This window comes from Peromyscus maniculatus, chromosome 7, assembly GCF_049852395.1.
Source record: "Peromyscus maniculatus bairdii isolate BWxNUB_F1_BW_parent chromosome 7, HU_Pman_BW_mat_3.1, whole genome shotgun sequence".
Lineage (NCBI taxonomy): Eukaryota > Metazoa > Chordata > Mammalia > Rodentia > Cricetidae > Peromyscus > Peromyscus maniculatus.
Window position 1 is genome coordinate 60,889,799 of NC_134858.1, and position 18,017 is coordinate 60,907,815.

General features: G+C 42.5%; 1 protein-coding gene and 1 long non-coding RNA gene across 41 annotated transcripts in view; one reads left to right on the forward strand and one right to left on the reverse strand.

Moving 5' to 3' along the window:
• LOC107402197 (uncharacterized) overlaps positions 1–7,038 on the forward strand; it is a 60,160-nt gene extending 53,122 nt beyond the window's left edge. The window contains exon 3 of the long non-coding RNA XR_006074170.2: positions 6,911–7,038. This is a non-coding gene — a long non-coding RNA (uncharacterized LOC107402197). The remainder of the gene's footprint in view (positions 1–6,910) is intronic.
• The window catches only part of Iqch (IQ motif containing H), a 183,348-nt gene that overhangs the window by 119,200 nt on the left and 46,131 nt on the right, over positions 1–18,017 (reverse strand). For 35 of the 40 annotated variants that reach the window (XR_013052782.1, XR_013052779.1, XR_013052776.1 and 32 more), the window contains 2 exons: positions 3,394–3,514; positions 870–998 (listed from right to left, as the gene is read on the reverse strand). Coding sequence is in view for 31 of the 40 variants with exons in the window: in XM_076576476.1 (XP_076432591.1) it covers positions 870–998; positions 3,394–3,514 (250 nt within the window). In the remaining 9 variants the exon portion in view is untranslated. Of the gene's footprint in view, positions 1–869; positions 999–2,217; positions 2,295–3,393; positions 3,515–18,017 lie in introns of those variants that run through there. The other 5 variants (XR_013052784.1, XM_076576479.1, XM_076576480.1 and 2 more) reach the window with 3 other exon arrangements.

Here is an 18,017-nt window from a genome sequence, read left to right on the forward strand (position 1 = left end):
TTGTATATAGGAGGGGCTAGGAGAGGGAAAGATACACAGATTAAAGGGAGATAACATTGATGTGGAAAGAGAAGGAGAAGGGGGAGGGCATGGGGAACAAAAGAGTAGCCATTTGGTGATAGAAATAGCCCAGTCTTGACTGACTCCGTTTCCTGGTTAAGGGTTAGCATATAACTCAGTGGTAGAGTGCTTGCCTACTGAGCAAGGCCCTATGTCTGGTCCTTAGTACAACCAATATATATCCTGATGATGATATCATACTGTAATATTCCACTTTGTAACCATAGTTTTTTAGGGAAAACTATGCAAAGAATTCTATTAGTTCTTATAAATATAAGTGAATCAACAATTATCTCAACATAAAAAGTTTCATTTTAAAAAGACACTATAAAAGAGAATAAAATGTCAAGCCACAGAGTAGGAAAACTATTTCCAATATAATTGATAAAAGATTTGTATTGCAAATATACAGGTAATATCTTTACTAGAAACAGAAAGATAAAACAATTGCAAATAAAAAGGCCAATGCCTTAAATCACTTCATAAAAGGATATTTAAACAACAAATAATACATCATTTTTTCAAACTTAGTCCTACTTTGTATTTTCATTTTTAGTTCTTTACTATTTTTGTCTTGTTTCCCCAACCAAACTTCAAGCCCCTTGAAAATACCAACTCTCTAACACACTGTGCATAGGCTCTCCGTGAATATCCTCAGCTGCTTTATTTACTGAGATAACCTTAGGATGCTTTAAACTCTCCTCGTGTCTATTACTGAGGATTAAAGTTGTCCACTGGCAGAGTCTAGATTTGGTAGGAGAGACCATTCCTGCGGAACCCCAGCTAAGCACAAAGGCATGGTGTCTTACCTTCTGATGGAATCTTACGAGGCTCATCAAAATTATGCAGAGGAATTGCGTGGGGTTTAATGGGTGGATTCTTTAAGGTAATCTTTGCTGTTGGGGGGATCAGCCCTCGTTCTATCATACTTAAGATTCCTAAAAGGAAGGTTAACAGAACAACAAAACACGAGTTTAACTCTAAGCAATTCTACAAAGTCTGAGCTCTGTGAATTTCACAATGGTAACTTAACATCATTCATCATCTCATTTGTAAAGGTACATTCTAGTGCCTTAATCTTTGCATGAAAAATAGCTACAGCACACTTTAAGCTTAATATTCTAACCCAAGGGGAAAATCATTTCCAATTGCAGTAATATGAAATCAAATTGCACTAAGATAATTTCATTTTTAGGTAGAAATATAATTTCAAGACAGACTAAAACTTCCTTACACTTAGAGCATTTTCAGTCACTGGTGATTTTTATTGCTCTTTTTGAAATTCAGGGATGTGAGGCATACATTCTTAATAACTAAGGTGATCTTTTGTTCTGAAGAAAGAAAGTCTGTGTACTTGAACCCTTGTGCCTGAGGATATGAAATCTTGATGCTTCCATAAGACATGTATGTGCCCTGATGTATGAGAACGACCATCCATGTTAACCAGCACTCCAGGCCATCTTCTGTTCTATGCTTCCAACTTTAAACCCTCTGTGAAATCAGTCAGGTTTCATCTTTCTTATCACGAGAACTGAACGAGCTCTGATTTTGAATAGTAAGATAAATCATTTGTCTTCACAGATATTTTCCACCATCCATACCAAATCCCATGTATAAGAGCTGTGCCTGCTTTCCAGGTGTGAAAACTAGATTCTGGTCTGTGTACCATGAAACTTGTATTCTCAACCACTGACTCAGTGGGGAGCTTTAGTTCTTAGATTTTGTCAGATAATTCAAGAAAATGTGGGGAATCCTTTTCATGTGGATATTGTTCATCTTTCATCTCATACTGAACTTGTGCAGACCTGGAGTGGCTCATAAATGTCACTTAAAGGCATCAAAACACCTGAAAATTCCACACATATTTCTGTGACTTGTGCTTTCTAGACACTAATATTACCTTGTATGGTCACCAGACATGGTGAGTACTCCATGAGGACTAGTTGGTTGACTAATTACAATATGATAGGCCATGTGTTGTCCTCTGGTAGATTAGGAATAAAAACGTAACTTCTGTCTATCCGCACAGGTTGCCCGGACCCTGGAGTCACCTTTGTCTCATACTTATTTTATCTGCTAAGGCAAGGATCAGTTCATTCACTCGTCCTAACTTCATCCAGGAGGACGATGACACCAAAGCAAGAAATACAAACTTACTATTGTTACTTAGTGTTCCTGGGACGTCAACAGTACGTGAGCTACTTAGAAGGTGTAAGCCACAGGACTTCTCACAGCTAGAAAAGAAATAACTAAGCTATGGGAAGCTGAACAAATTCAGAGACTCATTACATTCTGGGGTATCCACCACCAGCAGACAGAGGTCAGCAGACAAGACATAAGAGCTAGACACCAGAGGACTTTGAATCTCCAGGTATCACAAGAATGGTTTGGAACCAACTCTGGGTCGTGAAGACTCCAAACAGACAGGAAATGAGATTACATATAACTCAGGGCCATCTTACTCCATTATATGGAGCTAGGAAAGGGGATCCACTTTGCCATTCTTTAACACTTCAGCCAATCAAATGAACTAGGGAAACTAAGAGGATTATAGTAGGTATCTAATGTTCATTCATTTACTTAGTCCTCTAATTTGTTTACTTATTCATTCAATTCACATTTTTTTAACCTACAAAACTCTAATATAGTCCTAGGCACCGTGGATACTGAGATAAAGATGATACAATCTGTTTTTATTAGAAATCCAGTAGTTTGCAACACTACACTTGAAACTAAAACCCACATAGTTAAAGGGACTGTGGAGATGGCTCAGTGGCTAAGAGCAGTAGCTGCACTTTCAAAGGACCTGAGTTCAGTTCCCAGCACCACATGGTAGCTCACAGCCATCTGTAACTCCAATTCCAGGAGATCTGATGCCCTCTTTTGGCTTCCAAGGGCATAAGGCATGCACATGGTACACAAGCATACATATATCCAGGTAAAACACTCATACATATAAAATAATAAGTAGTAAAAATAAAAAGCCACTAGTTATATTATCTCTGGCTTTGTGTTTTTGCATAGCAGTATTCTGAAATAACAAGAAAGGCAATCAGAAGAGCATCAGAAACTACTTGGAAACAATAACTTCTAAAAATATCACATAAGCATGACAACACCAAACATAAGTCAATATTAAGTTCATGAAATAATGGATCTAGAAGTGCTCTGGTGATCACAAAGTCTAGGGTGAAACTGAGCCCAGGTAGGGACTGACTTGTCTGAGGTCACCTAGGAAAATTAGTGGCTGAGCTGGTATTCCAACTCAGGGCCCTGATTATCCTTAAAGATGCCTTCACATCCCTAGACATAACACACAGCACAGTCACTAACCTTTACTGGCATCCTTATGCAAGATGGGAATGGGAATAAAATGGGGATCAGTGCGATGAGCAGATGGCAGAACCGTGAGGTTGGATATCGTGGACCCTTTTATTAACCGCTGAACCCTCTCCTAGGTGATAACAAAATGTTGTTAGCTGACGGTTTTGCCTTCACAATGAACACGGTTTTCTTCTTGTGAACAATAAATTAGATTATGAATAGTTTCATTAAGTTTTAATAAAGTAGCAGCAATACCATCTCCGATTTTATTGCTCTTGAGTACCCTGTGCTACTGTCTACTGTCAGGATTTTGTGTAATTTAAAATAGTTAATTAAATCCAATTAACATGTGGTGATTTCTACTATGCAAATTCAGTGTAGTAGTTAATAAAGGAACTATTAAGATTTTGTTCAATTTTAATGACTACAATATAAAAGTACTAAATCTTGACATAGGAGGTTTTGAATACAGCAAAGTTGTGCACAGGCAGATTTCCCAGGAAATAAATAAGAGTCTTGAGGTTATAAAAACAAACTGGAAGGATTTAAAGAAAGGCACTTCAGTCACTAGGAACAGGTTAAGTGTGAACACTGAGTAGACTGTTGAAAACTCAGCAAAGGACAAAGGTGCAATGTCTCCATAAGTCACACAGATAACCACTGTTCTTGGAGTCAGAAATGCTCTTATTATAGTTATGAAATAGGAATTGATTCTGTTTAGTGGATCTTAGATTTTAAAGCTTCTATAACTTGCATATAAGTCACACTTAATTGTTTAGCTCAAGTACACTGTTTATACCTTGATCATAAGAAGATGTGGATTACTGGGCCCCTCAGCAGGAAGAATTCCTCTGTCTGCTGTTTATAAACATTTAAATTTTCAAGTCATTTTCCAAGCATTAATTAAGCTGCATAGCTTCCAGGGGAACTAGATAATGGTTTACTACTTAACTTATGAAGAGCTCAAAGCATGAAAGTTAGTAGATTTGCTTCAGGACACATATATACCAAATATGCACAGTTTGTCCATTTAAAATGAATCTTTTTTTTTCAATAGTGAACAATGTCATTGGCCTCAGCTGTATTACACCTTCTTTCCAATTAGGCTTAAGGATAGAAAAGGGAAAGTTTCTTCCAAGTGCAGATTAAATATTAGCTGAGCAAAGTGTTAGGGTCCCCAACGAGGATGTATTACTGAGGGGCAACGACAAGAAGCATCTCCCACCACACTGAACTCTTCATGATGCTCAATGAATAGGAGCAAGAATTGTTCCTTTTTGGTGCTGTGGAGAGAACCCAGTGTTTTGTACATGTTAGGCAAGCACTGTACCACAGAGCTGTACCCCACTGCTACAAGTAATATTGAAGAAACAAAAAGTGTGTGTATACATGTGCAGGTCTGGGGCTAATAACCGGTATCTCCCTGGATTACTCTCTTCTTTATCCATTGAGGAAGGGTCTCTTGCTAAACCCAGAGCTCACTGATTTGGCTTGTTAGCCAGCTTGTCCAGAGGATCACATCTCTGCCTTCCTGGGATTATAGGCTGCTTCTGCAACTGCTCGACTTTTATAGAGGTTCTAGGGATCCCAACTCCAGTGCTCATACTCAGGAAGGCTTGCACTTTATCTAGTGAGCCATCTCCCAGCCCATAATCGAATTTTAAGAGGGAAAAGCCTGTTGCCTTCCATGTGAATTGGAATGGGAAGAACAGGTGCAACCAGCCTCACCTCAGTCGCAGTAGGGGACTCTGCGGGAGGATCCCACAGAACTCCAGGCTGGCTGAGACAATGGGGCTGTCCTTAGCTCTCTTCTCTCTTCCTCTAGACCTGAGTTGCTTCTGAGATCTCCTCCTACTCTGAGAGACAGAGACCATCACCCAATGTATTGTAACTAGAGCTGGCGTGTATGTTACAATGTATTCTAAGTAGAGCTGGCATATATGTGACTAAGGAGACCCAGTATCAAAAGGGACAAGGTCTCTTATTTGTCTGGCTGGTATCAGGGTCAGTGACGTGAAGGTAAATTGAAGGAAGAGAGTGATTCCACTTCAACAAAACTGTCAAGCTCTGTGCAGAAGTGAAATACGGGTTTGACAGTTTAGGGGCACAGAGCATAATTTATCTGGATTTTCTGAAAGCCTTTGATAAAGAACACCTGACAACTGGCTTTTGAAAGCTAAGGCCAAAAGCTCCAGTATAAAATACATCATTAAGAATGACACAAAGGGAGGCTGAGGGGCAGCGAACAGATTCAGTACTGCGATCAGCAGGTTCACAGGCTGCTTTCTTCAGTTCCTTACACCATGCCAAACAACATACTGCGGATGCGGAAGAGGCATGGGCAAGTGGATGAGATACAGGAGAGGGCTACAGGTTACAGAAACTAAATCCTTCATTGTGGCTAAATAAGAAACATCTGTCCACTCTGCTGCCCCTTCCCATAGCAAGGATAAACATTTCTGTATAAGCCTAGTTAGAGAATGTAGCAAACTTCAGCGTTTACTGAGCACTTACTATGTAGCACTAACTTTAATACAATGATCATTAAATTTCATGAGCAATGGGAAAGCTAAGATCTAAGGGAGTGTAGACGTGGGAGCAGTTAAGTCTGCCTGCTGGTGTTATGGGGATGTTGCAGCAACTCAATCCTGACTGTATATTGGAACCACTCAGGGAGTCTCTGGAAATCACTGCTGCCTGGGCCCCCGATCCTGGGCAATTAAATCAGAACTGTTTAGTTCAGGCCTGGGCCGTGGTATTTCTGTAAGGCTCCCTGGGCAACTGTGATGTGCAGCCAAGGTTACAATGTGCACAGTGGATGATGTTTAAATGTCATCTTAAAAGAACATTGAGTACAGGAGATGGGTTAGAAGATGAGCGGCTATAGGTGGGAAGAACAGGAGCAAACCGAAGCAGCACACTGAGCACACTGGAGCACGGAGGTGCTGCCGACCAGGAGAGGTCTGTGTGGTTGACAAGTGTGGGCATGGTGGGGGAGGGCTGGAAAGGGACAGGAGAAATTGCCTGGCTGAGAGAATCACCAGTTCAAACGCTGGCTTTGAGAATGTGCTGATCCCCTAGCAACTTCTACAACCACTGCTTCTGGATTCTCCTCTATCCTGTGAATAGAGTGCATGTTATAAGACTATCATGTTTTACTGTTTGTAAAATATGTAAACCTTCACACATTGACATAATATGGAATATAATTATTCAATAATCATATCATAAACAGAATGATGCCCTTTATATATGGTCATTCATTATTATTTCCAAAACTCTAATTCAGAACTCTATTACTTTGTCTAAAACTTCTAAATTAACTTAGAATTTTTTGAAATAAAAAACCATATAGGGTCTCAGGGCTACAGCTCAGTGGTAGAGAGCTTGACTAGCGTGTGTAAAGCCCTAGGTTCAGTCCCCAGCACTGGAAATAAAGGAAAGCTGGAAGGTAGAAGCAGCAATCATAGTCCTGTGACTCAGAATGTTCAAACAAAAACTATTCTGTTGCATTATTCTGGTACAGATGCTATGTGCTCATTCTAAAGATCCCACCAACTCGGAAACATGGAGATAAAGTTGAAGAAACCACACCAACTTTCATTAGAAGACCCATCCTACTTGGTGTCCTTATAAGGATTGATATACTGATGGATAATAAAAGTATGTATATTACATTATTAAATTTAATTTAACATGAATTTAATGGGGAAAGAGTCTGAGTTAAAAACATCAAATTATGTTGTTATTATTATTATTACTATTATTATTATTATTTTGAGAGCTTCACATAGCCTATGCTGGCCTTGAACTTGCTATACATTTATGGATGACCTTGAACTTCTTGCTGGAGATACAGGCAAGTGCTACTATGCCCAGTTATGTGGTGCTTGAGATTGAATTCAGGTTTCTGCATGCTACGCAAGCACCAACAAATTATTAAACCTTAACAAATATTCCTCTACCCCAGAATTCCTCTGAAGTAAAGAAATGTCCTTTACTGATTAGCGCTTTCTTTCTTTCTTCTTTCTTTCTCTCTCTTTCTTTCTCTCTCTTTCTTTCTTTCTTTCTTTCTTTCTTTCTTTCTTTCTTTCTTTCTTTCTTTCTTTTTCTTTCTTTCTTCCTTCCTTCCTTCCTTTCTTTTTTCCTTCCTTCCTTCCTTCCTTCCTTTCTTTCTTTTTTCCTTCCTTCCTTCCTTCCTTTCTTTTTTTTTTTTATTTTTGAGACAGGGTGTCTCTGTGTATGCCTGGCTGTCCTGGAACTCCATCTATAGATCAGGCTGGTCTCAAACTCATAGAGACCTGCCTGCCTCTGCCTTCCAAGTGCTGGGATTAAAGGCGTGCACAACCACTGACCAGAAGCAATTGTTTTTTCTTTAGGGAGCAGAACAGTAGACATTTTCAGGCATGTGAGCTCTATACAGGTTGACTATATAATGGAAAAGTAGCATTGACAGCATGTAAACAATGGGGTGAAGCTGACTGCTGAGGTCTGAATGTCTGTGTCCCCCACAATGGATATTAAAATGGATGCTCCAGGGATGCTGAAGGGAGATGACTAGGTCATGAGGATGGAGCCTTCAGGTGTGGGGTTAGGGCCTTTATGGAAATGGTCCGGTAAACTGGCCTTTCCTTCCCACCATGTGAGACACAGTAAAAAAGCAGGGCCTTCACCAGACACCAAATCTAAGAACCCTGACTTTGAACTTCTCAGTCACTACAACTATAAGAAATCTGTTTCTGTTGTTAGGAGCCATCAACTCTATGGCATTTTGTTAATGATTGAATGGACCAAGATTCCATGTTCCAGTGAAACTTTATTCACAGGAACATGTGGCTAACCCTGAGGCAATGGTTTGTAGACTTGTGTTGTACAGCTGAATAAAGCTAATTATGACAAATGCTAACCTTTTCTAGCCTGAGTTTTTATCATGGACAGTACAGCCTGACTTCAGAGGAAGAGGCATCAGAGTTCTTGCTAGGCCTACTTCCTTTCCTTCCCTCTCAATTTCAGAGTATTGTTTACATTGTCTAGACTTACAACATTCACATTGTATTTTGACACTACAGATGCCAGTGTTTGCTATCATGTAAGTGGCTCCACCAACAGTCATTTTCATGGCCCCTCTAGGCCACCTTGAGCCCTCAAACGGCTCTATTCAGTGAGTGTTCATGGGTATCCTACTCCTTCACGTGTGAATTACATCTGGGCTCATTATTTCCGATTTCAAAACTGTGGATACCACACTATTGTCCTTGATTGTAAACACTGTAAAACTCTAGTGCCAGCATGAATTCTCACTCTTTATAGGTGATTCCTTACTTCTTGGACATTGAAACACTTTTTCATCTTTAAAGTTGAGGCATTTCACTGAAATAAGTTATGTTAAATATTCTAAGTCTGTTTTTCTGAGGTTCAGAGTTTCCTTTGCACCAGTACTCTGTTCCTTCTTTACTGTAAGAACTTTTTTCTTATATCAGTGAACATCTCTTTTATTTGCTGGTTCTCTGTTTGGGGGACACCAAGAATATTTCCATATGGCTCATCTTTGCCTTTCGTATTATGGTACCTATTTGCTCTCTAGAGCCTGTCTTCTTTTCAAACATGACATTCCAATTTTAGCTGAGCACATGGCTCCAGTTACAGATAACATTTTCAGTATCCCCTGTGACTAAATGGGGCATGTGACCAAATTCATGCCAATCAGATGTGCGGGGTCCACTGAGGCCACCTCCGCAGAAGGCTTTCTCTAGAGTCTCTGCACCCTTCCCATAAGCTGATATGCCAGGGGGCAGCTTCCACCATGGGAAAGAGACTGGCCTGTAACCAGTGAAACAAGGAGACAGGAGGAACAGCATCTTGGGTGACCAATGGAGGTGAGCCAGACTTGGGTTCTCCATGGTGAACTGATTTGTAAATGAGAAATAAACTTACTTAAGTCATTGTCCCCCCCCCCCGCCCCCCAACTGCAGCAGTATGGTTTGTACCAGGGCAGTGTGCACATCGGCTAGCATCTAATGAATTCCTTTTGTCTCGTTCCTGTACAATGCTGTGCTTACAGGCTCTCCTCCACGTCAGTATTTCAGTAGTGTCTCTCCTCTGCCTTCTATTTATAGTTTATTTATTAGTCCCATAAAGTATTTTGGTATTCAATTTGTTTCTTATGTCTGCAGTCTCCCTTTTTGTTTCATTCTGCTATTTTATCATCTTGTGCTGGAGCTCTAGTTTTACTTAATTTATGTTATCAAGCTGTGCTATTTATTACATGAAGAAATTATGAAAAATCCTTATGTTCTTGACTTATGATTGTTTTTAGACTCTGTCTTTTGTGCCTAGAGTTCTCTCTCCTCCACCCTCTTTCCTTTCGTTAGCTGTGGGTAAGGTCTGAACACGGAGAACACACTGCGACCATGGCCCACCTAGGGACAGCGCCACTCCCATCAGCCAGTCCGCTGACCCGGTTGTCCTGCCTGCTGCAGTGAACCACCTTCTTCCCCACTTTCTGGCTCGTGTGTGACGTGAGCAAATGCCACCCCCTGTCCTGTTCTCTCCACTGACACTTGTTCCATTTACTCAGCAGGGCTTCTTGTGGAAACTTGAGCAAAACCCATCTTAAATTTGCTCAGGCTATCCCAGTTTTGGGGAGGGAGAAGTGAGATTTTGTTCCACTTTTTAAATTTGAGTGATCTCAATTATTTCAAACTTTGTATATAAACCAAGAACTTCATTATTATTTAACTAAATTATGATATTCTGAATTTATCTAATCCAACTTCATATAAATTTCAGCCCCACTGTCTTCCAAAGGGCTAGTATAAAGAATCAATGAGTACAAATATGGAAAGATAGGCCATCATTTTTTTTCCACACCAGAAATGTGTGTGTGTGTGGTGCGTGCGCGCGCGCACACACACGTTTTTAATATAACATTGTTTGGATATATAACATTTACTTTTTAAAGGCATGAGTCCTAAGGTCATATTTTGACCTTTTCCCAAGTGGACAGCAGTGTCCATGAGAGACAGAGCACTTCCAGCCCACTGGAGCCTCTCAGCCAAGCCTGCCACAGCAGAGGAAACCACCACCAGCCATTTACTGTCTTTTGCTCCAGAAATCCACAGCATGGCTGGAGAGATTTCATTCTTCTGTGTCTAGAAATCCACAGCATGGCTGGTGAGACTTCATTCTTCTGTGTCTAGAAATCCACAGCATGGCTGGTGAGATTTCATTCTTCTGTGTCTAGAAATCCACAGCATGGCTGGTGAGACTTCATTCTTCTGTGTCTTCCCTTCTTCTCCTCAGAATTGATGGTGGGTTGAGCTTCTGTTCATTTTAAGTTTGAAGTTATACTTATCAAAGTAACTGTACAGTTTGAGCCCCAACCTCCTACAGTTTTGCTTTGTTTAATGCGTTCCTTCTCCATTCTCTCCATCCTTAGGCCTGCCTTTAACTTCTGTCACTCATAGGCAAGGTTAAAGGAAACCTCTCTGGAAAATCACCTCTGGACTCTTTCCCTTCTCTTAGTATGTTTAACATACATGGAAGAATCTGTACACTATTCCCAAGGTATTCCTTAATCAGAGCTCACTTGCTTCTGACTTATTCTCTCGTGACTGCAGAAAGAGAAAAAAAAAAAAAAAGCCAGGCGATAGTCTTTAATCCCAGCACTTGGGAGGCAGAGCCAGGTGGATCTCTGTGAGTTCGAGGCCAGCCTGGGCTACCAAGTGAGTTCCAGGAAAAGGTGTAAAGCTACACAGAGAAACCCTGTCTCAAGAAAACAACAACAACAACAAAAAACAAACAAACAAACAAACAAACAAAAAACACTCAGGGCAGCTATGTGGCTCAGTGTTTGGATCACTTGCCATCAGTCCCAATGCCCTGAGTTTGATCCCCAGGACCATAGGAAGGTGGAGAGAGAGAACTGACACACACCACTCGAGAGAAACACAAGAATAATAAATAAAAACTTAAGAACCACTCATGGTTTACTAGAAAATAACAAGTAACATAGACACATTAGCAACAATTTTTTTATAAAGATAAAGCTTGGCAAGACTAAACAGTGACCTAGTTATCCTTGAAACATCAGAGCACCTTACAACTAACTCTCCTGAAGATGACAGCTATAAACTCCAGACACTGTCTAGAAGGCTGTGTGATGGTATCAGCAGAAGCTGGAAACAGGCAGAAACTAGAAAAGCGCTGCTCTTCAAAGAAGGAACTACGCCAGTTCAGATTCATGCATGTGTGATTTCCGACCCAGATGTACTTCTCAGAAGCCCGAGAGAGAAAGGGTGGCTTAGAACTGAGGAGTCACAGTCTGCCTAACATGAGAAGTTAGAGCATGGAGTTCCCAGCTAACACAACCAGGAGGAATGCTAGACATAAAGAATTGGAAAAGGCCAAACTTAGTAAATAAATGTCATATAAATATTTGGTCCTCCTCTGAGCCACACACATATGGAGGAGTTTCTGAGGAACTCTAGAAAAGAAGAAAGAAATAGTTGAAGACTTTAAAAGACTGATCAAAGAATTCAGCTGCTACCCCCACAAGAACAGAATTTGGAGTTTAGGATTTAAATGGAGCCGAATAAATTGCTTACTAGAATTATAATAAAAGTTAGAGAGCAAAGTAGCCGAATTTAAGCACATCATTTATAATGTACATAACAATAAGTTATTATATGTGCAAAGAAATACGACAAAACAGTCCAGAGAGAGTCGAGAGAAAAAGTACAAGGTTTCTTTTAATAACACTAATTTCTGAAAAAATACAGCTACTTCCTCTGAAGCCACCTGTGTCCACCTTAAACCAAGTTCAAGTTCGTTTCCTCAGCAACCCGCACGTTTCCCACGTCCTTGGCTCCATGCTCTGCTCTTCCTTGCTGTAAATCTGGCTAGAGCGGTGAGCAGCAACTGTGCCACAGCTCGGATGCGACAATGTCGTGAAATGTCCTCTGCCAAACAACTTAGTCCACGGCTTTCAAATTCAACCCCAGTCAAAATCTCGAGACACAGACGGGGCATAGTCAGACCGCAGCAGAATGTAACACGGATGGCCTCTGGTGCATTGCCCGGAACAGGCCTTGCTGCACTCTGAAACCTCACAGGGCACAGCCTTTGCTGTGGTAAGCATTTCTGTGTGCGTTCTGATCCCCGACATTCCTACCGCACTTGTGCACCATATATGTGCAGCGCTTGTCTACATGATGTAAGAATCTGTATCCACTTCCAGTAAAAATGTGACTAAGGAGGAAAAATACGTAATAAAGTCTGTAACTTTTTTCCCATTAGAGTTAAATCCAGTACTTAAGCAAGCTGCCCCCAAGGTGCTTGTTGGCTGTGACTCCAGGTGGCCCAATGACAAAAAAAACAGCTTGAGTCTCTTCAGCCTGTGCTTCCCATTTTTATGGGACGATTAAATGCTCCTCTGTAGGAATATGTATTCCATGGAACATTATTATTCCAGGGGACCAACAGTCTTGGGAATGTAGTTTGTAAAGGGTTGTTCTAGTAACAGTTAATGCCCAGATGACAAGTATACTGCTGTGATTTGCTAATCTTTGGTGTCCTGCAAAGTCAAGAAGAGGTGACACCTTGGTTTAACAGAAGGTTTTTCTTCACAGGAGCTTGGTCCCCACTGGACAGCTTCCAAATGGACACAAACTAAGGAAACTTGGGGTACTTCTGCTGCTGTTTCTCCCGCTCCCCGTGATTGTATTTTCCCCGCATGCCAACAGAAAGGTCCCGTCAGCAATGCAATCGCTGGGGAAACCTGCTGCTGCCCGTCTGACCCGTGTCGTCCGGACATCTCCGACGAGAGGAAAGGCCTGCACGGGACCACACATGGAAAAGCGAGTGTCAAAGTAGCCCTGCCCGTTAAGACTGCAAGTTTATCACTCATCATTCCCATCGCTGCTCTTTATTCCCTCGCTGCAGAGCACTGTGCCAGTCTGTAGGCATCCTTGTTTAAACACTGGCTGGGGTCATAAGTGAAATGAAGTTTGGTCCTCATTTACCTCATGCCAGCAGTTGGGTTGGCACACAGCTGCAGAACTGCTGGGGTCCTTTTTATTTAATTTGGCATCCCTTCCTGAGCAGTACTGAGACTTTGCTTCAATGACTCCACTGGGCCCTGCCATAATTTCTGCATACCATCAGAAAAGGCTGCGAAGAGATGCACTTGAACTTGGTTTAAGGTGGACACAGGAGGCTTCAGAGCAAACCTAAAGACGGGCCTGCTGCACGTACCACGCAGGTGCTGGGGCTGACGTCAACAGAGAGTGAAACTCAGATGCAAATCAAAGAATACAAAAAGATACTGACTAAATGTAGCAGTGAAATGGACTTTAAGGAATAGAATTTGACCATCTTAACACCATGTGCAGGCCTAAGGGGTTGTCCTTTTTGTAGTTTTTCTTAGAATAGCTTTCCTAACATCTGAACAGTATTGTCAAAACAAAAGATCTCTCAGGCTCTGAGAGAGTCCTGTTTATTGTGTGGGTTGGTCTTCTGGCTGACGCAGTGCAGTCCTGTTTCTGACATGTAAAGTGAAGTCCAAGTATGATACGTGGGAACAGGTAAGAGTGGGGGACAGCAGGCATGATGCAGCATGCAGGAAATGCACCTGTGAATGCAGCAACCCCGTCAGCAAAGTTGCCCTTTGCAGGGTTGAGGATGGGCAGTGCTGGGAGGGGGAGGGGCTCCCCGGTCTTGCTAACAGCCTGCCTAGCCAGTCAGTGAGTGACCCTGTCTCAAAAAGTAAGGTGGGAAAGCAATTGAGGAAGACAGCCGACATCAGCCTCTGGCTCCACATGCACCCTATGTCCACCACACACGTGTGAACCCGCATACATGTACACATCCAAACATGCCCACTCCTATGTGTTCACATGAACATGTCCACAAATGATTTCTGCAGTCAGAATAGAAGACAGTTTCCCTGGGTCTGCTTTTCTGTTTTCCATGTCATGGGTTGATGTTCCCAAACGGGGAGAGAAGGATACCAAGGACGTAGATCAGTCAGTGTCAGAACTATGAGGTCAGGCCCACAGAGTACCCGAGACATGGCCTGATTCCAGAGCCCAAGTCACAGATGGACAATGCCTAAGGAGAAGAAATAATCTGTCCAGAAATCACAGACATTCAGGACAGATCCAGTACTGGAGCCTGTACAAACACCGGCTTTTAAATTGGAAAAGTTTTCTTTTTTAGAATTTTCTAATTTTTTCTTTCCTTAAAAAAACATTTCAATTTAATCCACCCAGAGTTTTCTTTGGTACAAGGTGCAAGGCTAGGATTTGACTCACTGCTGATTTTAAACCTTTCTCCAAGCCACTGGCGGCTCTGCTGGCAAGCCCCCCTCCCCCTGCTGGTTCCCAGTGCCTCCTTTACCACACAGAGGCAATGTCTGTGCTCACTTTTCTATGCCACCGATCTGTTGATTTCTATCCATAGAGTGTCATCATAATTACTGTAATCCTAGCATGTTTTAGTAAGTGGTATGAAAAGTCCACTTTCATTAATCTTCCTTAGGGGAAAAGAGGCCTTTTGCCCATTTATTCCTCACAATAATAAACATTGGCAGGTTGAAAAGAATTAACATTTCACTCAAGCAAAATAAAACTCCTATGAATTTTCATCGGAATTGCATTAGATATGAAGATTAATGTTGAGAGAACCACCCTGTGTACCGCAGGCATTTCTCCTGTTGTTGTGGGAATATGGTGTCGTGGGAATATGGTGTCGCATTCCACTTATTCAAGTTTTCTTAGACGTGGCTCCTTCAAGTTTTGGAGCTCTGTTCACAAAGTTCCTGCACTGTCTGCTTTAGTATCTTTTCTTGGTACATTTGCACTTGACATGAGAGAAAAGAGAGAAGGAGCCTGGGGGGGGGGAGAGGGAGGGAGAACAAAGCTACTAAAATGTTTCTAATGCCTGTTTCTGCCTTGCCTAGGGCTGAGGTCATGAGGCCTGTCGTCTTTTTACCATTGGATCTGCCATATTTCTTCAATGTGAAAATGTGTCATAATCAGAAAATCATGAATCAGGGGCTGGGGGCAGGGCTTAGTGACTAAGAGCACATATTGTTCTTCCAGAGCATCCAGGTTTAGGTCTTAGCACCCACGTCAGGAGGTTCACAGATGCCTAGAACTCCAGCTCCAAGGGGTCCAAAGCACCTGCGCACGCACATGTGCGCGCGCACACACACACACACACACACACACACACACACACACACACACAGAGTAAAGTAAAATCTTTAAAAGAAAATCATGTACTAGAATAACCAAAGCCTTGTGTTTGCTTCTTAATGTCAACCACTACATTGAGCACCTGGGCTCTGGGCTCACTCCCAAAGAGCAAATCCTAGGATTATGCTACAGCCACCTAAGGAAATGGTATGCAGAGCTGGAAGCTGGGAGAGGAGAAATACCATGTCAAACGTGCCTATGAAACTAGACCCTCCCCCACCTCTTCTCTTCTCTGTGGAAGCCGTCCTAGTCAGATGTTCGACTTGATTATACTAAGTTAATCATTCAGTAAGTACTAAGTCTGCATAAGTGCTCTGCAAAGACTATAGAGGATAGGAAAGTGGGAAAAATGGCTCCTGCTTGCCGGGAGGACCAGCAAGAGAAAAGGATGAAAGGCCCTTTTCAGCCAAATCACTAATTCATTAAAGCATGCTGTGCTGATCTAGGCACAGGAAAATTCATTCTACCTAAGAGACCTGGGCAGATTTTAATTTGTGTGTGTGTGTGTGTGTGTGTGTGCGCGCGCCATAGCATGCAGGTAAAGGTCTGAGGGCAACTCATAGAAGTCAGTCCTCTCCTACTGCCCTATAGGATCCAGGGATGGTGCTACAGGCCTGTACCCAAGCACCTCCTCTTGAACCATCTGCCATCCCCTAGCAGGCCCTGGAGGATATTTTTATGATCTAAAAGAGGAACATTCTACAAAAGGAGTCAAATGAAGTTCATGACATTCTGTTACTTAAATTAAGCTAACATAGACTACCTCAACCACACAGATCTCAAACCAGTTGTTACTCAGTCATTAGCCAAATCAGCAGCACGTTTGGGTCTGACCAGGCTGGGCATCATGCTCCTGCCCTTAGGAGGTTTGTAGTCTAGACAGGAAAGTTCCATGGAAAAGTATCAGTTCCTCTTATCCCACGTCTTGAGTTAATTTAACTCTCACTGCTGTCCCAGAACATCTCGATGCAGCCACTGTCCATGTCTTGGTCCTTCAGCAGTTGAACATGGAGGAAGGAGAAGCTATAGTCTGAGTCTTGGGAAACATGGGAGAGAAGCAACATTGCTTACCAAGAGATCGCTCTCAAGAACCCTCTCTGGCATTGTCCCTTTCTCATTATCCTCTTGATTCCAGAGGCTTTTCGCATTCTTCGCTGTAGTACTGAGGCAGGGAGTGTGCAGACTAGTGAACAGTGATGTGTCAGCCCTGCCCCAGCTCCAGGATTACACAGAAACAATGCTTGACTGATGTGGCCAGCTCTGTGCAGAGGTGAATTTAAGTAACAGCCCCCTCTCCCAGGAGGACTGTGGTCAGATCAGGGTTCTTAAAGACACAGGAGGTCAGCTGAAAGCCCGTGGTCTTTCCCTTGGAAGTAGCTGCACCAGTCTGAATGAGAAATGTCCCCATCGGCTCATGAATTTGAACACTTGGCCCCCTGGTGGTGGTGCTGTTTGGGGAGGTTCTGGAACTCTCAGGAGCTGCAGCCCAGCTGGGGGAAGCACATCCCTGGAAGTGGGCTCTGGGTGTTGTTACAGCTTCACCCTGCTTTCAGTTCGCTCTCTCTGCTCCTGTGTGTGGTAGAGAGGTTGAGATGTGATCTCTCGGCTTACAGCTCCTGCCACCAGACATTATGGACTCCCCCTCTGGAGCCTAAGCCCAAACCAGCTCTTCTTCTCTAAGTCGTTTTTTGTCATGGTGTTTTATCACAGCAACAGAAAAGTGACTAACACAGGGGCCCACAGGGAAGCAACGGCCAAAAGCACAGGCTCTGACGTTAGAAAGGATGTTGATCTGTCTTTCTCCCACTCATTAATGATATTCCTGGGTCAAGTGATGTACTTAATTTCTTGAAGCTAAAAATTCTTCTTGAAAATCTTTTAATTTTAGTTTACGTATATGGGTGTTTTGCCTGCATGCATGTCTGTGCAGCATGTGTGTGTCTGGTTCCCACAGAAGCCAGGAGAGAGCATCAGATCCCCTGGAACTGGATTTACAGAGTGCTGTAAGCCACCATGTGGGTTCTGGGAATTGAACCTTGGCCCTCTGGAAGGGCGGGCAGTGCTCTTAGCTGGCTGAGCTATCTCCCCAGCCGCAAGCTGAAGATTCTTAACCAGTCCAATGGTGACACCATCACTCACCCCACAGGGATTGCTGTCGTATAAGGAGCTCAGCACAACACAGTTCACACAGTCAATCCAAGCAGATTGCAGCTACTTACTGTCAAAAGCCAAGTCAGAGTCAGATTCCGTGTCCACATAGTGCCTGCTTTCCAGGGGTGGATTCACATCCCTCTGGCAGCTGAAGCTTCACAGATGTGCACTTCGAAATGTACACATGTGACGCTGCTCACTGTGAAGAGCCTCTAACCCATGGTC